This window comes from Ammospiza caudacuta, chromosome 11, assembly GCF_027887145.1.
Source record: "Ammospiza caudacuta isolate bAmmCau1 chromosome 11, bAmmCau1.pri, whole genome shotgun sequence".
Classification (NCBI taxonomy): Eukaryota; Metazoa; Chordata; class Aves; order Passeriformes; family Passerellidae; genus Ammospiza; species Ammospiza caudacuta.
In genome coordinates this window covers 26,885,036-26,904,822 of record NC_080603.1, presented here as the reverse complement: position 1 = coordinate 26,904,822, position 19,787 = coordinate 26,885,036, and the positions used below count along the sequence as shown (strand labels likewise).

The following is a 19,787-nucleotide window of genomic DNA, read 5'->3' as shown; positions in this document are numbered from 1 at the left end:
TTCACCACCCTCTGAGTAAAACAATTCTTAAATCCGATCTAAACCGATCTCCCTTCGTTCAAAGCCCTTCCCCGTTGTCCTATGACAACAGCCCTGCTCAGAAGTTTGTTCCCAAAGGAAGCAAAGAGCAGCCCGGTGCCCGCGCTGCCGGTGGGCTCCGAGGGGCCGGGGATGTTTATTGCCATTTGCCTGACATGCCACACCAGCAATAAAAAGTCTGTGCAGTGTCGGAGCTATTTTTCTTGGGCCATTTGGAGGTCGAGTCTCTCCTTTCACTGCCTGTGGTCTTTTGAAGATATTGCATCGCTCACGGCACGAGGGCAAAGGCACGAGTGCTAAATGTTGAACGGTTTAATTCTTGTCCCTATTCCCAGCCACAGAACTGCCTCCTCTGTTGGAAACCCTCTGCTGGGCACTGCTGCGGGTGAAGGGAGGGATGGAGCTGCTGAGGGGGTTATGTAGGGAAGAAAATGCTGCTTCTCCCCCAGCCAGCTACAGAGATATTTGTCTCTGCTGCTATTACTGCTTTTCCAATAGCCTGGCCTCCCACTGAGACAGGATCTGCAACCTCTCAAGCCCTGCACAGATGGGAAGCACAGCTTTGAACCGAATTGGGCTCTTTCTGAAGGGGGAGGGTGTGCTGGTGGGTTGGGGTTTTTCTTAAAGATAAGCCCTGCGTGATAAGGAAAACAGCACTAACAAACAATTACAGGACCTGACCCTCAAGAAATCATTTGCCACTGCAACCCCAAATCCATGTGAGAGAACAACACACTCTGTTCACATTCGCCCACACCTCACCTCTGCTTGCTAGAAATGTAGCATGTGGCTTCCTGAGACTTTTCTCTCAGCTTTACAGTGGATTTTTGTGATAAATCCTCCTGTGACTCATCTACAGAAGAGAAGTGCAAAGTCCAGAATTATATTTAATTATTACAGAAAATAAATCATCAGTGTACAATTATGCCCAGCTTGGAAAAGCTCCTCTTACTTCCCAGACGTAGGAACACCATAAACCCCCAGAAGTGGATTGTTGCTGAGCCTGAATGCGTATTTTGGGGTTAAAAATCAAGAGCTTTGCTCCGGAGGGTGCCACATTCAATCCCAAATCCCTTGGGTGTGATGAGTTTCAGATCCAGGAACCACGGTGGTGGCTGGCTCAGCCCTCTGCTGTCTTATGCATAAACCCAGGATGTCACTTTTGTCATTTTCCGCTTTCAAACGGGCACAGACACCTGGTTTGCTGCCCCGGAGCTGCCTCCCCTCTCCCACACTGGGTTCCAACACTGCAGGTATTTATTTCATGGCTCGCTGCTCCCTAGCACAGCCCCACCCTGGGAGGACCAGGAACAAAAGGACTAAAGAACCACTAACATCTATTCTTACCCAAGGAAACTGGATTTTTTTAGGGATCTCAAGAGTCACAACTTCGCCCTGAAGTCAGCAGAGAAAATGCTGATGTAGCAACTAATTGCCAGATAAGCAGTGCTCAATTATTAAGGTTTTATGTACCACACGCTTCTACCCAGTGTTTCATTGGAAAGCAATCACACAGAAAGAAAGAAAATTTGTAAAACACTTCACTTTAAATATTTGGACTGTGGGAGGTTAAACAAAAGTCAAGGGCTGGTTGTATAAAACATGTAACAATGAACTTGAGAAATTCAATCTTTATTCTGAGAATATTTACAACATAAATAATAATACACTCATATACTTCACGTGTGTATCAAAAATAAAGTAAGAATTCAAGTTCTTAGCACAATCTGATCAACCTTGTCAAATTTCATGTTAAAGTTTTGTGTTCGTCTAATTTTAGATACAGAACCATCAGAAAAAAAACCCCCACAGGTTTTTCCTCTTCAAATGAAAGTTGTCTTTGAAATATTTGGATTCCTGACATTATATTCTTTGATACACCAAATGATGTTTTTCCTCTGAGGAACTTTAGTTATTACAACCTTATCAGCTTTTTAAGATCAACCATAACAAATCACCTTTTATATCACTAACAATGCAACCCATCATTCAAGATGAATGAGTTTTAAACCACAAATTACACCAAAAAGTAGCATAAGAACAGAATTCAAACAAAAAGGTTGTGTTTAAAGGCATCCCACGAGCTTTGTAAAGGCCTGACTTGGGGTTTGTGTCTGGTGTGGGCTTGGCAGCAGTGGCACATTGCAGGGGTGGGAAGGGACCCTGCCCCTCAAACCTGCACTGGGCAGCACAGCCTGGAGGAGTTCAGCAGGTGGGAACTGGACAAGTAATTCAGGGCATCACTGTGGAGAAGTCTGGCATCAGAACATTTTCACTGGTGGCCTGCGCACTGCTACTACACTTCAATCCTGTGTGGGTATGACATGGGACGTATTCTAAATAACCATGAACTGGGGCTTATATTCTGTGTAACCATGAACTGGGGGTTTCCATTCTGTGTAACCACAAACTGTGGGGTTTGTGTTTGAGACAGGGACCCTCACCATCACAGCACTGTTTGTGATCACAAACATACACATTCCCCACAACTTGGGGAGCTGCATTCCCCACCTTTTCACCTCTCAGTGGAGCTTCTAAACCTGCTCACAAACTGTTTCAGCCTCTGCAGGAATTTGTTGCTGCTTATGCGCTCCTGGATTCTTTCAGAGTAGCTCTGCTCCTTCCATATGCCTTTATTTTTCTTCACAGCCTTTAACTCAGCCCGGAGGAGCCTTTTGTGCAGTTTCCAGTAGAGGCGGGAGTGGTGAGGCAGCCCCTCAATCCGGGCTGCTCTGGCCAGCCCTTGTCTCAGCAGCTCTTCATTCAAGCACATGCTGAAAAACCCACCCTGGAAAAACCACAATAAACAGATATTCACCATTGAAACAGGGTTATTTGGGGTTTGGGGTGAATTCCCTCAGAGGTACAAGCTTTACTCAAGGCTGTACCTACACTGTGGCAGGAGAAGTTAGAAGTGAATTCAAACCCAAATTCAGGTGACTTCAAACCCAACTCCATGTGAGGGTGGGCAGGCCTGGCACAGGGTGCCCAGAGCAGCTGTGGCTGCCATGGATCCCTGGCAGTGCCCAAGGCCAGGCTGGACACTGGGACTGGAGCACCTGGGACAATGGGAGGTGTCCCACGGGCTGGGACTGGATGGTCTGTAAGTCCCAATCCCAAACCATGCTGTGATTCTATAATGCAAGGCATTTGTGAGGGAACATTGGCTAACAAACATTAGGCTAATCAGAACTACAGATGCCTTTTTGGCACTGGCAGAGAAACACATTCCTGCCATGAATCAGTCTGAAGAACTACTGCTCCTACAATCAGATTTGCAAATGCAACATTTAAAATTCACACCAAGGATGATAAATCACAAACAATGGCATTTGTTAAACACACTGAGAGAACTGTGTGACTGCAGTCACATCTAAAAGCGCAGCTAAGAGCCAGTGTTTGTCTCTTACCTTATGGACCAGGACGAGGCAGTCCAGGGCCGAGCTGTCCCTGCCCAGGAGCTGGAACCACAGGGGCTGTTTGGGGAGCAGCTCCCGCTGCAGCCAGGCCGTGCCACCTGCAGCCAGCTCCACCCCGGCCAGGCGGATCAGCAGGAGCCCCTCTGGCTGCCCTGCAAGGGAGAGGACACGTCTGCTGCTGGGGCACAGCTCAGCCTTGCACACACCCTCCGCTGCCGGCAATGAATTGATTCCTGTGCGCTAAAACAATCCCCTTTAGTTCCTCAAGGCAAACAGGAATTTAGCCTCATCTCTTCTTCAGGGGAAAAAAAATATCAATTCAACGTTGCCTAATTCTAAATTTGGATTATTGTGCATGCAAAGAAAAAGATCTGTTCCCACTCTCAGTCCCTATCTTTCACCCACAGGGGCAGAAGCATCAGCACCTGCTGGTGTTTGCACAGCCAGTGTGGGTCACGGACTTGACGGACAGTTTGTTTCTGACAGAAAACTGTCCCCAAAAATCAGTGTCTGCAAATAAAAGCACAATCCCAACAGAGGCTTTTTGCCAGGAACGAGATGAGCTGTGCAAGCAGAAGCACAGCCTGAGTGCTTACTTCTGCTGCTGGAAAATATCACAGTAACTGTAAGGATTAACACAAACACTGTAGTGATAAACTCTCTGTCTCTTCATGTCTTTTATTTCCCAGTTTCCCACCTGCAAAGCACAGAAAGACCAAAAGGCAGAGCTGGAAATGTGCCTCAGCCCTTCCTCTCAAGCTTGCAGCCACTCTAAGAGCAGCACATTTCATTTCTGCCCTTGCTCTTCACACTCTTTTCCTCATTACTCACATTTTCTCAGGATGGCTGAGATGAAAGGAATGCTGATGGGAATGTGCTCAACTTCCAGCCCCTTCTCTGTGATGTGATGTAATTTCCCTCTCAGTTTCACATTCTTTTCTACAAACTCCACAGGTATTTCCAAAGGATTTGTGAATTTCGTTGTCTATTAATGGAAGGAAGAGAAAGACAAAATTTTAAGAAAAAATACAGAGCAGTTACAGCCACACTAAATGCAATGTCTCAAAACAGTTTGGGAAATTCCACCTTTATTATTACACACCATGGGCAAGTAAATATAAATATATATTTAATCAGCTGCAGAAGCTGTGCCAGCCTCTCCACACTTACCATATTTCCTGTTTTACAGGGCTTGCAACGTCAGCACAGACATAAAAACCAGGTTTAGAGAAAGAACAGAAACTGCCATTTTTAGAGCAATGCCTATTGAAGTTCATTTGATTCCCCGAGAAAAGAGTGTTTTAGAAGCAGCCTGAATGGGGCTGGGAGAGGGGTGAAAGGAAGCCAGAGGACAGACACGCTGCAAACAAAGGCGGAGCAGGCAGGGCAGAAACAACCCCGCCTTTGAAACCAGGAGAGGGACAAAGGCAGGTGAACAGCCCTGAGAAGATCACAAGAAGATTAAATTTGATACTATAGCCTGGGAGGATCCAAAGGGGATGGTTATGTGATCACACGGGAAAACCAAGCTGAGCAGCAGCAAAAACTTGGGCTGTGGCACAGGACTGGAGCAGCCACAGATCTGGGGTGAGGCAGAAGGACACGTGAGACCCCAAAAAATTAAGACCCCCAAAATTTAAGACACTGTAAGAGGCCTTATCAGAGCACTGACCTGCAGAGCTGTGAAACCCACTGAGCACTGCTGTACAACTGTGGGAAATAAACCCCCAAAACACCACAGCTAAAGCTGTGCCTCCTGTGTGTCATTTATTCAGCAAAGCTCCCCCTCTGCGGCCCACAGAGAACACGGGAATTTGGGACGTCACAGGCAAGAAACCTGGAGGTTTTTAGGAACAAAAGTTGTTCAAAGCTGATCTCATTTGCTCCACCAGTCAGGTTAATGCATTTACAGGCCCTTGGGTCAAAACCAACCAAAAAAAAAAGACAGAGAAAAAGCATTCTGGCAACATTTGTAGTCCAGGTTTTCTGGTAGGATTTTTAAGTAAAAACACCACACAAATGTTCTCCTGTACTGTTTGGAATTATTCAGGGGGAATATGAAGGTAAGTGTGATTTTTTGAGCAGCTGGAACCCTGTGGGAGCACGGTGGCTCCTGTCCGTGGAGGTTCAGCTTCTCCAGGAGTGAGCAGCGTGGTGTTAGCCCAGCGTGCCCTGACCATCTTGGGAGTGAGGGAACATTTGGGTGCTGTTTTAAACAATTCAGAAGCAGTTCTGCATGTGAAGGACAGATAATACTCGAGGCAAGCGGCTGTTTCAGCTGTGTTTGGACAAGGGAGGGTGCTCGAGCTGCAGTGGGACAGGCGAAGGGGTCATTACCCCTCCCAGGGGCCTCAGGAACAGGCGAGAAGAAGGGAGCCGTGGAGATGCCACAGGACAGCGATATCGCGTCCCTCAGGACCTGAATCAAACACTGCTGGCTTTTTTTCACTTGTTAATCAGTAGCTGTAGCAGGACCGTTATGATTAAGCAACCGCATTGTGAACCTTGCACGCTTGGCTAATCTTTAGTTTTAAGGAAAAGGGAAGACAATGCCAAGATGAATGGGCTGTCTGGGAGGGAGCCACCAGCCGTGGCTGAGCCGTGCCGGCAAAAAGGCAATTCCAGCAGGGGGACAGCGCGACTGCTGACCACTGACCACTGACCACTGACCACTGACTACTGACTACTGAGCACTGAGCATCAGCCACTGACCGCTGAGCACTGAGCACTGAGCACTGACCACCCGGGCCAGAGGGACCCCGCGCTCCGGCGGAGGGAAAGGCTGGGGCTGATCAGCACGAGAAACGACAAACACAGCTGACATAGAAAGGGCTGAGTTGATAGAATTGACAGAAAAGTTACGGAATTTGTAAGCAGTGAATGTTGATGGTTTGTTAAACTATATAAATAATGTATAGTACTGAGGAGTGGGCAGCCTTTCTCGGGAGCCTCCAGCTCCCGCTTTGCGCAAACCCGAACAAAACACGGGAATGCCGCGGGAACAGCCCCGGGCGGGACAGCCAGGGCCGGGCACGGCAGGGCCGGGCACGGCAGGGCCGGGCACGGCAGGGCAGGCCCGGCCCCTCCGCCGCGGGCCCGAGCGGCCGCGCCGGGCTGCCCCTGGTTCTGAGGGGCCGGGCCGGGATCCCCCCGATTCTGATCGGCCGCGCCGGGTTCTCCCGCATTCCCCGGGCCCGTGCCGGGCTGCCCCCGGTTCCGAGAGGCTGTGCCAGGCTCTCCCCCGACCCTCCGGCCCGTGACAGGCTCTCCCCGCACCTGCTGGTTCTGAGCGGCCGTGCCGTGCTTCCCCCGCATCCCCCGGGCCCGTGCCTGGCTCTCCCGCATCCCCCGGGCCCGTGCCTGGCTCTCCCGCATTCCCCGGGCCCCTGCCTGGCTCTCCCGCATGCCCCGGGCCCGCACTCACCACGCGGAGGCTCCGCGCCAGCAGCAGCACCCCGGCCACGGCCGCGCCGGTGATCAGGCCCTGAGGAGAGAACGGGGCTCAGCCGGGCCCAGCGGGCCCCCCCCGCCCGGTACCCGCCCAGCCCCGGTGCCCGCCCAGCCCCGGTACCCGCAGCAGCCCCAGGTGCGCGTCCACCCACTCGGAGAGCCGGGCCAGGGCCAGCGCGGCGCGCTCGGAGCCGCCGCCGCCCCGCTCCGACATCGCGGCGTGCCGAGCGCCCCCGCGGGAACGGGAAACGAACAGCGCCCGGCGCCGCCGTGCCACGGAACCGGGAACGAACAGCGCCCGGCGCCGCCGTGCCACGGAACCGGGAACGAACAGCGCCCGGCGCCGCCGTGCCACGGAACCGGGGAACGAACAGCGCCCGGTGCCACCCCTGCCACGGAACCGGGGAACGAACAGCGCCCGGTGCCACCCCTGCCACGGAACCGGGGAACGAACAGCGCCCGGTGCCACCCCTGCCACGGAACCGGGAACGAACAGCGCCCGGCGCCGCCGTGCCACGGAACCGGGGAACGAACAGCGCCCGGTGCCACCCCTGCCACGGAACCGGGAACGAACAGCGCCCGGCGCCGCCGTGCCACGGAACCGGGAACGAACAGCGCCCGGTGCCACCCCTGCCACGGAACCGGGAACGAACAGCGCCCGGCGCCACCCCTGCCACGGAACCGGGGAACGAACAGCGCCCGGCGCCGCCGTGCCACGGAGCGACACCGACCCCGAGCAGCGCCGGCCGGGGCACTGCCAGGGATGCAGGGGCAGCCCCAGCTGCTCTGGGAATCCCATCCCAGCCAGGAATCCCCAATTCCCAATGTCCCACCCATCGCTGCCCTCTGGCACTGGGAGCCATTCCCTGTGTGCTGTCCCTCCATCCCTGTCCCCAGTCCCTCTGCAGCTCTCCTGGAGCCCCTGCAGGCCCTGCCAGGGCTCTGAGCTCCTGAATTCTGCATTGAGCTCCTCAAACCTGTACCACACCACCTCTGACATTTCAGATGCTCCTTTCTTCTTGGTATTTCAATTTTGTTTGATTTATTATTCTTGTTGTTTTGGGGTTTGCTTTTTGTTTGTTAGTGTTTTTAATGTTAAAGATGTTTAAGTCTGTACGAATTCTAATGTTAAAAAGAAAACCCACTTTTGAACAGAGTTGGTAGAAAAAAAGTAGCAAGATCAAAATTTTATGGGTGCTCTTCAGCAGCCTGCTGAGGGGCTGGTACAGCAGCAACATTTCCAACTTACAAAATAAGTACTTAAATTAAAATCACTAATCCATAACTTGTTTCACCAGTTTGAAAAAGAACACAGTTATTTATTTCAGGTAACATATCTACTCCTACCTATCTGGAGTTTATGTGCAATTTTGATATTGTTGATTATCTAATTATTGATTGAGTTAATCCTTAACCCATCTTTATTAGTGACAAGTTTCATTGGCACCCTTAGAAATAGTGAAAAAAAATTGCAAAGTAAAACCCAAATAATACACAGCAAATTTAATTTATTGACTTCTGCACTTGATGTTTTTCCTCCCAGTCAGAAAAGTTAAAACAACCCCTCTAGGTGTGCAAGATGTACTTCAATAAGCAGCCCATGGTTCCAGAGGGGACCCAGAACTGAAGTGAAAGGGGCAGACATAAATCGGATATATTTTTATGTTTTGTTCTTAAGCAGAGGGGAAACTGGAAGACATTGTGCTTGGGCAGTAAGACCCATGTGATTTCACTTAGCACGAGTGGTTTTGCTGTGCCTGAAGCACACTGTGAGGTGTGTCCCTCGAGGGAGGGGACACAGGACAGGAGGCAGTGCCCAGTGAAGCACGAGGTCACAGTGTCCTCTGCCAGTCCCCTCCTTACCCCGATGCCAAGGAGACCCTTTGTACACCCACCCACCCACCCCCCAGAGGTGGTACTGGGTCACTTTTCCCCCAAAACACACGGTAGCAGAAGATCCCAAACCCCCTCCCAGCCCAGTCCCTCAAATATTGACAAGAAACGTGGCAGGTGACCTCGTGCACCTTTGCAAGGGATGTTTAATAGTTTTCCTTTTCAATACCACTGTTCCACATACAGCCAGCAGGGTCTGAGTGCCTCTCCAGCCCCTGTGGGTCCCTAAGGCACTCAGGAGGGAGCTCAGTGGGAGCAATCCAGCAGGGTTGTTTCCACCACGTGGCACCAGCAGTGAATTCTGCAGCAGCTCTGCCACAGGACTGTGCCTGTTGGATTGGATTGGTGTGAGGGTGAGTCCTGCACCAGCTCCCTGGAGTTTGGCACCTTTGTCATCACCATCTCACTCTTCTCACCCTGCCTGGGGGAACTCTCGGTGCTCCCACTGCTTTTGAGAATGAACATTCAAATTTTAGTAATACACTTTGGAAAACCAATGGATTGGTCTTCCCCTATCAACTCACCCCTTCCAAAGGCCCAGGTGCCCTCCCTTGGGAAGCACCTCCAGCTGCAGCTGCAGGACTCAAGGCTCAGAGGATTGTGCGTTGTTCCAGCCCTACCTTACAGCCTTCTGCCGTCAAGAAATTACCTTGAACGTAAATCAAACTGCCTTGAAACAGCGGAAATAAATTAAACAAATGTAATTTGCTTATAAAAATAGTTTCTTATAAATCTTTAAAGCTTATAAAAGCCAGAAAATACATTTAAAAGAATCTCCGGAACATTTCATCCTTTGAGGCGCGGTTACAGTTCAGAAAGTGAGAAGAAGCAAAGCCCACAGACATCTCACACTGATCTTCCCACAAGGAATTCCACAGTACCATGCTTAACCTCCAGTCAGAATGCCTTGGGCATCCTTCCCCGGCTCAGCTGCCCTGTCAGATCATTTCTGTGTGAAAATAAAAGCTGGCACTCAGCTGGCAATGCTGCTGCCTCTACAGCCACGGCACCAGGAGCTTTCCCAGAGGTGCCCTATGGAAGCAGCAGCTCTGGAGGCAGGGGTAAGCATGGGGCACGGAGGTGCTGCTTTGGCCATTCCTTTCTGAACTGCTGTGCTGTGGGGAGGGCAGTGGTGCCACGCACAGCCCTGCCTCGGCCACGCAGATCTCCCTGGCATGGCACAGGACACCGAGATTCCGGGGGGCTGATTATGGGGAACGTCTTTGTAATAAAACTAAAACCACCTTGCTGGTCCATCCAACACCCGAGTGCATCAATTGCTCCTCTTGCACTTCCACGAAGACTGTCCTTCGTCCTGCAGCTTTTTGAATTTTGGTCCAAGGAAGAACCACCAGGCAAAGCCCAGGATGACGCAGACGATGGACTCCACGTAGTACCCGTCCAGGGTGGTGACACAGGAGCCCCCAGCTGCTGTGCACAGCTGAAACAGAGCACAGGGAATGCGCTGAGCACACAGCACTCCAGAGCTGTCTCCCTGCTCCTGGGCAGGACTAAATAGAGTTCTTTACTCTTTGTTTCCTATGCAGTTGGTCAGAGAGGCTTTTGAGCTTATCAGCAGCATGAAAAGTAACAAAGTACCAAACCTGCCCTAAACATGTGGGAAATGGAGCACATCAGCCCAAAGGGCGAACTCCAGCAAACAGACACAGCCCCGCTGTCCGTGCTGGCCTGTAGGTGCAACCATTGCTCCCAGCCTCACAGAAAAAGATGATTTTTTTCTCTAGCCATCCATGTTGTGGGCTCCCCAGACCTGGAAATGTCCAAGGCCGGGTTGGACAGGGCTGGGAGCAAGCTGGGATAGTGGAAAGTGTGGCATTCGATGGGCTTTTAGGTCCTTCCAATCCAAGCCATGCCATGGTTCTGTGTCTGGGAGAAACACACCCAGGATGGTTTTGAACTGGAAGACAAACACCCAGCATTTACAGGGTGATTGTACAGCCCAGGATTGTTTCTGCTATTGTTGGGCTTTCAACACTGCTCTAATCCCAGGATTAATCAACTCTCTGAGCTGAGGCTCTGCCAGCATGGTCATTATTCTGAGACATGTCAAGATCAGATTAGGAATAAGAAGGGAGTGGTGGTGGTGGTGGAATGTCACCAACCAGGAGGATCAGAGGAGTGAGGTGAAGGAGGAGGAAGGACTCAAGCTCAATAGAGGCTGAGACACAAGGAACCTAATTAGTGACAGGCTAATGAGTGAGAGGCTGGGAAAGCATCTGCTGCAGAAGCAGTTTCCACCAACAAAAACTGCAACTCCAGTTCAGACTAGTAATGATGGACTCCAGAACACTTTGATCATTTAGAGAACCTCCACGTCCTAGAGCATCCTGGCATTCAGGACTGAAATAAATCTCAGCCATGAGCACAGAAAAAAAGAAACCCCAAACATTTCTGCTCTTCAGCCATGTCAAATGTCTCATTTGCTGTGAGGAGGTGAATTTGAAATGTTGCTTTCCCAGCAGTTTTGTGTCCTGTTGTTTGATCTATGTACAGCAAGTTCTTTGTTCTCTTCCACAGGGCTCCCAGAACTGGGCAGGCAGCCAGTCCCACTTGATTTCATGGGGAAAGTGGACACCAAAATCAGAGAGCAGAGCAGCATCTTGGAGAAGGTATCAAGGCAGGCAGATAAGAAGCCTCCAGGGAGACAGGAGGAAGAAAAACCTGCCAGAGAAACAGAGGCCCTGAGGGAGGGACAGAGAGCCTGCCAAGGACAGAGCCCTTGACTCAAACCACAGCTACAGGCTCCTCACACTGCACAGAATGTGGCACCAGTCTGGTGCTTCTCCTCCAGGTCAGCATGGGAGCAAAGGGCTCACAACTCTGCAGCTGCAAACCCTGGGTAAGGGGTGCTTATTCTGAGTGCCCAGCTGCTGACAGCCTGGATTTTATCAGACAGGAGAATGAGCTCCATCAGTGGGAATTTTGAACACAAGCTATACACTGTGAAGCTTCCCAAAGGAAGCCATTTAACAGACATCGAGCAGAGCCCCCCCAGCCCCAGGCTCACCTCTGAGGCCCCTGCGGTGGCACAGGTGTGGCCCTGGGCCCCAGCACACTCCTTCACTGTCAGGGGGTCCACCAGCCACAGGGCCACCGTGGAGGGCCAGTTCCCCCCCAGGTTGGAGACGGTGTTGAGCAGGGTCATGTAGGTGCCCCCGATGAGCGGGTCGCTGACCTTGGCGTTGAAGGCCATGATGGCCACGTACATGCTGTACAGCGTGATCTGGGGACAGACACACACAGACAGACAGACAGGGCTGAAACCCCCAGCACAACCCTGCTGAGAGCTCCCCTGAGCTCAGCAGCACTGACTGGAAGCGATCCCAGCAGCAGCAGTTCCTCCTGCAGCCTGTCCCTGTGCTAACTCGGGGAGTGGCCTCGCTGCTGGTCTCAAGTCATGCTGCAACAGACCCAGCCTCACATGCACTGGCATGACTTGGGTTAGCAAACTGAAAGACAATCAGCCAGCTAAAACAGCACCTAACACAACCCTTCTGCATTTAAAAATCACCTCTCAAGGCCCTGCATTCCAGTTCTGATCCAAAGACCATGCTGTATCAGGTGCTTGTTTCCAAGTCTTTGGATCAGATCCATTATGATGTTCCTCCAACAAATGAGTTTTTTTCCTAGGACCAGGATCACATAACTTTCTTTGCACAACCATCAGCATGCCTACCAAGCTCAGGCACAGTTCTGGGGTTTCTCCAGCTCCTCTGTGCTTTTGAGCTTCTGGGTCTGGGGAAAAAGGAATCTGGGGAACTACACCAGTCACAGAGAACTCAAAGTAGCTGCCAGATGATGTCCAATGGAGCACAGGGAATAGGGAGGAATACCACTGGCAAGAGTATTAGAAGTCAGTCCTGCCACACAGCACAGGTCAGGCTTGGGGGGATTCCAGTTGACCCAGGACGGGACAGGGAAGAGCATTTCCCCTCCCCACACTGAGACTGTTACCTGGTGTAGAGCATAGCTCAGCACCACTGCAGCGTAGTAATAAACAGGAAATCCTCCTTCATGCTTTACTTTAGGAGCCCACCACACCAGGAAAGCGAATTCCAGGCCAAGCAGCAACCTGGAGGGATGAGAAAGATGATTTGTTATTCCAAGTAATCCTTCCCATGTGGTTCCTCAACACAAAGCAACCACTGAAAAACTACAGAGACTACATTAAATTAGTTTAGATTCAAATAGTTACACCTATTTCTATCTCAGAGCTAGATACCAAATATTTGACAAGCAGTGACATTGTTAGTTAGGAGCAGGAGAGCACTGCTCTAATGGTGCTGTACATGCACATCCCATGCTTCTACACAGTGACACTGCATGAACCAGACAGTTCAACTCACTGTGACAATCCTGACACACTTCTCTGGACCTGGAAGTGAGAGAGTTAGACACAAAACCCTACAGGTGATCTGAACACACAAACTGAGCACACTGTGTTCCACTAAAATGAGGCTTTACCTGTAAGGCATTGCTTTGTAGAAGGTGTTCAGGGGCTGGGGGCCCGCTGTGTATTTGCTGATAACCAGAGGCAAGATGATCTGCAGAGGAACCATTGGAACTGCCAGCAGAGCCAGGTGCTCTTTGGGGACTCCCTCCTCCACCAGTTTGAGTCCTGTTACAGCATCTGCTGCTGAAAACCCAATCTGCAATGTCAGGGAGACAAAATAAGCTGAGGAGAACAGGGAGTTTGGCTAGAAATTCAATTTACTCCCTATCACGTAAATTGAGAAATGGGATACAGAACACACTGTCACTGAAGTCACTTCTGCCCCTGATTTGATTTCCAGATTAGTTCTGCATGTTCTACACTTGACCACTCTTACTGTCATCACAGCCAAAACTATTCCAGGAACATTAAGCAGCACTGCCATTCACTCCTGTGCCTTCCCTGCTGCTGGCATCCTCAGTGTCCAAGCAGGAGCCATGGAAACCCAGCTTGGACAGAGCTGGGGATTCTGAGCTAAAAACAAACACTTTCTGCCCTTTCAACTACAGGCTACACAGCCTGTTTAAAAATGGACTTTAATGCCACACTGCCACCAAACTTCTCTTCAATGCTTGTGTCAAACACAAAAGCTCTCAGAAAGCTTTTCTGCTGCACAGCCCTGCTCAGCACAATGAGATAACCCATTCTGCTTGAATTTCATGTGAAAATTCACAACTCTTGTGACACCCAACAGCAAAACTTAGTTACATCCCGGGGACTCAGCAGCCTTTCAGACTCTGATGCCAGCATTTAACAATTCTTAAATGTATTTACTTACTTTTGAAGTGAGGATCAAGAGACAGAAAGTAAGAACTGCTGGCATCTTGATTATTGAGAATAGCAGCCTGTATGTGTCAGTGATGCCTTTTGTTTCTTCCTTTGCTGGTATTGGCTCCTCGTTTTCCTTTTTCAAGAAGGCAACCAATGTAGTGGTAACTAAGAAGACAGCTCCCCAGAAAAACAGGAAATCTGGAGGGGAAAATAAAATAAAATAAAAATTTCTTTGTAGCAGCCGTGATTGACAGTTGTAGAACGTAAACCTAATAATCAAAGTGGAATAAAAGCAAGCAGCAAAAGCAAACCACAAGCACAGAGCTACATCCAGTGAGTGACACAGCTGTGCCCTCCTCTGAAAGGAGGTGATGCTGGAGCTGAGGCAGAGGAGCAGCAGCAAACCAGGTCACCTCCCTGCTGCTTGCTGGGTTATTACCACAGCGAGCATGCTGGAGGAGGAACAGAGGCAAAAATGAACGTGTTAAAGGATCACACACACAGCCACTGCAGGCTGATAAAGGAGGAAAACCACATGTAATCATTAGACAACAGGGAAGAACCTCCAGAGGCAGAACTCCTTCCCAGCTCCTCCCTTACCCTGCAGCCAGGGAAGCACTCTGTGCCTCAGCCCTACAGCCCTATCTAACATCCATCTCCCACCTGCAGGAAACGGGCATTTAGGAGGGTGAAGATGGCCCCAGGAAAGTTTTTACAGAGTGGTAAGGAGTCCTCAGATTTATCTGGCTGAAGTGGATCCGCGGCAGCATTCCAGTGCTCTGCTTTAAGCAGATCAGTATCTGCTAAATCATGGATGTGGGGCAGCAAAAAACCACCAAGAGAGTACTTTCTGACTGAGTGAATGGCCAGGTCAAGATCATCCTATCCTGTGCCTCTAGGATAGGGGCAGGAAAGAACTCGGCCTGTGCAGGGCTAGGACAGAAGCAGCATAAAGAACTCAGCCTGTGCAAGAAGCAGCCTTTATTCTTCTGGTCAGGAGCAGCCCCAGCAGCCTCCAGGAAACCCAGCAGGAGCAGCCAGGGCTGGTGAAAGGGCAGAGACAAAGGTTTGGTGATCACTGCCTGCTTCTCCTGCACAGCAGGGAAGAAAACGTGCAAGGACTGCTCCAGGCGTGCCCCACCATTCCCAGGGTAACAGAAAAAAGGCTCCTTATGACATTTCTGCTACTTTTCCCTTTCCTAAAACAAACGTGACCTCACAAGCAACACTGTCAGATTGCTCTCTCTTAAAAACACAAGGTGCCCTGAGCAGACGTTCTCAAGGAAAGATGCATTTCCTGAGAGTCTCACAAATCACAGCTGCTGGCTACAAAGGATGTAGAGGAGCAGTTCTCTAATAATAACCCTGAGCATTATCACTGCAGTGAGAGACACACAGTGCAAGGATGGGGATAGAAATAGCTCTGAGCATCATCACATGAGTGCTCCTGATCAGGCCAGCCCTGTCAGCTGCAGCACAGCACTGCAGGGGCTGCATCAACAACAAAGCAAAGCAAGAAAAAAGAAAAAAACCCACTATATATATATATATAGTAGTTCAGACAAGAAAAACTGGGGTTTTTGAAGCTGTAGGCAGTTTACACAAAAATAAGGTACATTTCCTTTCAAATGCAAGGAACCTCACTAACAGGCTACAAGCAGAAGAACTTTGAACGAGAGTTTACATAAGGGATTTCAAGGACAAACTCTCTGGTGCCACCACTGCTGCTTCCCCCATGTCTATTTTGTTTCTGCAGCTACACTGCTAGTAACAAAACAAACCACTGAGATGGGGCAAGACAAGGTTTTGAACTACATCAGGGATGGACCAGGCTGGAAAACAGCCTGAAGAAGGTACCCAGGTGGTGCAGGTACCCAGGATCCCAGGAGGAGGGGCGTTCTACAGGCCTTTAAGGAGCACCTTTGTCCAGTGTTCACTCTTTCCCTTTCCCTCTCTTTCCCTGGAATGGGCAAACCAGGCAGGAATCACAAACCCAGCCAGGGAGCTTCCCCTGCTCTTAAATAAACTGAAGTCACCTGAACAGCAAGTGCAAAATAAAGCCCTGGATGCACCAGGACAATCAGCCTACAGAAGGGTTTTTCCCGTTTCCTTCTCTGGCACTTCAGCCTGACACAGCCCAGCACAGCCTGTGGTTTGGCGAGTTTGATGATGGGTTTACATTTGTCCATATTATTTCCTGAGGTTAATGAGAACAATGAATGCTGCTGCTGCTTCTCAACAACTCCAAGCTGACTCAGGATCACAGAATATCTTCAGCTGGGATGGACCCACAAGGATCATCCCAGCTCCTGGCCTGGCACAAGACATCCCTGGCAGTGCTGCCCAAAGGCTCCTGGAGCTCTGGCAGCCTCAGGGCCGTGCCCATTCCCTGGGCAGCCTGGGCAGAGCCAGCACCCTCAGGGGAAGAACCTTCCCTGCTACCCAAACTAACCCAGCTCCCTCGGGGTGCTGCCCTCTGGATCATGGAGTGGTGACTTGTTCTTTCCCTGGCACTGGGCTCAGCCTACAACAAAAGTGCTCAGAGATCTGAGCCGGCAGAGAACATTCACCTTTTCCAGCAGTGAAGTTTTCTGCTGCTTTACCTGCCCAAACCTGCTCATCACGAGCCCATTACAGCCAGGGCAAGGACAGCGAGCCCCTGTGCTCCTTGGTGAGCTGGCTCCTCCTGCTGCTCTCAGCTGCTCCAGGGAAACACCAAACTGTGCCACTCACACCACTGAGAAACAGAAATTTCTTACAGTTTTACCACCTGAAAAACCATATCCTGCAACTACAGTGTCAGTTATTTGCTGTTCTTACTCCACCCACATCAATACTCCAGGGCAGTTTAAGGAGGTGGCATTGGTGCTGTTTGGGTTAGGGGACAATATCTTTTAAAAACAGCACTTTGGTAATACTAACAAACCCATTTATACAAACAGCCCTGAGGGGGAAAAAACCCCAACCAACCAAAACCCTGGGCAGTGAGGGAAGTAGAGCCAAGCCAGGCTGCCTGAACAGCAGTGGCTGCAAGTTGCATCAGCAGCAAAGACGTCAGTGTGCACTGCAGTGAGAGGATGGACACGGCAGCCCAGGAGCTGCACAGCCCCGGGGAAAGCCAGGAACCAGCTGGGACACTTGCAGGGCCACTCTGTGCTCCTTGGCACGGGCCAGGCCCAGGCTGGCAGCAGGGAGCACAGGGGAGGACTGCTGAGCAGGGTGAGAGCTGCAGAGACCAGGCAAGCACAGCAATGGGGACACTGCTGTCCTGGTTCAGCCCTGAGGAAAGGCAGGACGGAAAGCAAAGCTCCCCTTCACACAATTCCAGCCTGTTCTGGCATCCCTGATCTGAGATGGCTCAGGCAAGGCAATCAGTGTGAGCGGAGCAGAGACTGAGACCATGGGGAGCTGCTCTTCACTGCAGGGTCACCCTGAGGCTGCAGCCAGAATGGTGCCAGCATTTCCTGTCCTCACTCAACCTTGCAACCAAACCAGCTGCACCTCAAGCATCTCCAGGGTAATGCCCCTAATATCAGCCATCACACAGAACCTTTCTGAGAAAAATCCCTAACCCCAGCAAAGAGAAACATCCCTCCACTGACAGCCAGTTATGCTTGGATAACCACGCTCCATTTAATTTACTAAAGAGAAAAAGCAAATCCCCCCCTAAAATAAGGCCTTCCTTTAGAAACTGGCCATACGCCCAACCCTGAACACTTTCACTTTTATTCTGTGAAAAATATCATATTGGAAGAATCTTTGTTTGCTTGTTTGATTCTTTCTTCTTCCCACATGGAGACTTTGGCTTGCTTTTCTTAAAGAGTAATCTAGTCCATGGCCATTAAACCAGGAGGAAAAAAATAAGAGTTCCTCCAAAGTGCTTAGGTCAGCCAAGATAATGACAAGGCAGGTTAAAGCCCAGCAAAATCTGAACTCCAGTGCATTTAGCAGAGGACTCTGCCAGCCTCCAAGCAGGCTGTGCTTTCCCACGGGGCAAGGGACACACCAAACCTGTTTGGTTCCCAGCATCAAACCACAGAGGGCTCCAGGCACAGGGCAGAAGCATCCTGAGGAAGATATAACCATTATTATTAGGAAAAAATGCTTTCCTGGCAGGGTGGGCAGGCCCTGGCACAGGTGCCTAGAGCAGCTGGGGCTGCCCCTGGATCCCTGGCAGTGCCCAAGGCCAGGCCGGATATTGAGGCTGGGAGCACCTGGGGCAGTGGGAGGTGTCCCTGCCATGGGAATCCCTTTGGTCCCCTCCAAAGCAGCGCACTCTGGCTCTGTCCCGGCACACCGGGCGCACACCCGGCCGTACCTGAGAGGGTGACGATGCCCCGCGGCTGCGGCTCGAAGCGCAGGTACTTGTTGCAGAAGGAGGCGGACTCCAGGGCCAGGAACAGCACGTTTCCCAGGAAGTAGCCGGCCGTCTGCCCCACCGAGTTGCAGGTGGAGGCGTAGCCCACGTTCTCCCGGGACAGCATGGTGAGCGCCCAGCCGTCCACCGCGATGTCCTGCGTGGCCGCCAGGAACTCGAAGAGGAAGAAGGTGACGGTGAGGGCCGCCACGTCGGGGCCGCGGCCGTGGCCGTCGCCCAGTAGCGCGTCCACCTGCGTGGACATGTAGATCATGAAGAGCCCCAGCACGTACTGCGTGGGCACCAGCCACGACTTGCGGCGGCCGAAGCCGCGCAGGTACACGGCGTCCACCAAGGGCGCCCACAGCAGCTTCAGGCTGAAGGGCCAGAAGACGAAGCTGAAGAAGGCCTGGTCGGTGTAGCTGGCGCTCTTGCTCTGCAGGATGAGCGGCACGCTGCCCGCCAGCCCCAGCGGGATGCCCTGCAGCACGTACAGCACCAGCAGCAGCAGGATGCTGCCCAGCTCCGCGCGGTACCCCCGCGCCCGCCCCGGCCCCGGCAGCAGCGCCTCGGTGTCGCCGGGCAGCCCGTCGGGGGGCGGGTCGCCCGTCAGGTCCAGGCTGTGCTGGCGGGTGGCGGCGCGGCGCTGCCGGCCGCCCTCCTCGGCGGCGATGGCGGGCGCCATGTCCGGCACGGCCCGGCAGCGGCCCCGGCACGCGCGGGAACGGCCCGGAGCGGCCCCGGCGCCGCCGCCGCGCTGAGGGAACGACCCCGCCCCGCGCGGGCCAGGCGTGGCTGCGTCCCATTGGTGCAATGGGAGTGACGTCATGCATGGCAACGCCCCCTGACCGTGATTGACGAGTCGGGGGCAGCAGGAGCGGAACCGGGAACGGGAACCAGCATCGGGGGTCGCATGCGGGTCGGGATCATTGGAGCCTCCGTGCCCAGGAAAGGCTGAGGGAGCTGAGACTGTTCAGCCTCGAGAGGAACCCTCAGCCCTCGCTGTCCCAATCTGTCCCTGGGTGCAGGGAGGGTCAGAGCTCTGCTCTGCCCAGGCTCTGCTCCGGACACCCAGCAACGGCACCGGGAATGAGCCCAGGGAGTTCCACCTCGACAGGAGGGAGATCTTTGCTGCGAGCACTGTAACAGAGACCACAGAGCGTGTGGAGTCTCTTCACTGGGGATATTGCAGACCTGTCTGGACACAATCCTGTGCCATGTGCTCTTAGATAGCCCTGCTTGAATGCCAATGTAAATAGAACTGTAAAAGAATGACACATCCCAAAAAACAACAGACCAGAAACCCCGACTTTGAACAAAACTTGTACATTTCTATCAACCTCAT

The 19,787-nt window shown here is 51.8% G+C and overlaps 2 protein-coding genes across 3 annotated transcripts; both read right to left on the bottom strand.

Moving 5' to 3' along the window:
* Positions 1 to 1,655: 1,655 nt before the first annotated feature.
* On the bottom strand, positions 1,656 to 9,203 carry C11H3orf33 (chromosome 11 C3orf33 homolog). Its single transcript, XM_058811871.1, has 6 exons — positions 9,189 to 9,203; positions 7,030 to 7,662; positions 6,883 to 6,942; positions 4,290 to 4,443; positions 3,450 to 3,610; positions 1,656 to 2,827 (listed from the first exon to the last, which is right to left on the bottom strand). Exons 1-6 carry the CDS (start codon positions 9,201 to 9,203, stop codon positions 2,555 to 2,557), a joined length of 1,296 nt encoding a protein of 431 aa, XP_058667854.1. The 3' UTR covers positions 1,656 to 2,554.
* Positions 8,936 to 19,128, bottom strand: SLC33A1 (solute carrier family 33 member 1). Of its 2 annotated transcripts, XM_058812284.1 has the most exons (6): positions 18,404 to 19,128; positions 14,093 to 14,283; positions 13,287 to 13,471; positions 12,777 to 12,894; positions 11,830 to 12,045; positions 8,936 to 10,242 (listed from the first exon to the last, which is right to left on the bottom strand). In XM_058812284.1, exons 1-6 carry the CDS (start codon positions 19,125 to 19,127, stop codon positions 10,075 to 10,077), a joined length of 1,602 nt encoding a protein of 533 aa, XP_058668267.1. In that variant the 5' UTR covers position 19,128; the 3' UTR covers positions 8,936 to 10,074. The 2 variants fall into 2 exon arrangements, with proteins under 2 accessions (XP_058668267.1, XP_058668268.1); XM_058812285.1 differs by lacking the exons at positions 12,777 to 12,894; positions 14,093 to 14,283.
* Positions 19,129 to 19,787: the final 659 nt, after the last annotated feature.

What these genes read in the sequence shown, in the direction of transcription:
- C11H3orf33 (XM_058811871.1), bottom strand. An exon ending in CTCAGCCATCCTGAGAAAAT is followed by an intron (nt 3,611 to 4,289) that starts GTGAGTAATGAG and finishes TCTCCCTTGCAG; the next exon opens with GGCAGCCAGAGGGGCTCCTG. An exon ending in GCCTCGTCCTGGTCCATAAG is followed by an intron (nt 2,828 to 3,449) that starts GTAAGAGACAAA and finishes TGGTTTTTCCAG; the next exon opens with GGTGGGTTTTTCAGCATGTG.
- SLC33A1 (XM_058812284.1), bottom strand. Translation starts at nt 19,127, where the DNA reads ATGGCGCCCGCCATCGCCGCCGAGGAGGGCGGCCGGCAGCGCCGCGCC. An exon ending in TGAGCTATGCTCTACACCAG is followed by an intron (nt 12,046 to 12,776) that starts GTAACAGTCTCA and finishes GTCTGTCCCCAG; the next exon opens with ATCACGCTGTACAGCATGTA. An exon ending in CCACCGCAGGGGCCTCAGAG is followed by an intron (nt 10,243 to 11,829) that starts GTGAGCCTGGGG and finishes GCTCTGTTTCAG; the next exon opens with CTGTGCACAGCAGCTGGGGG.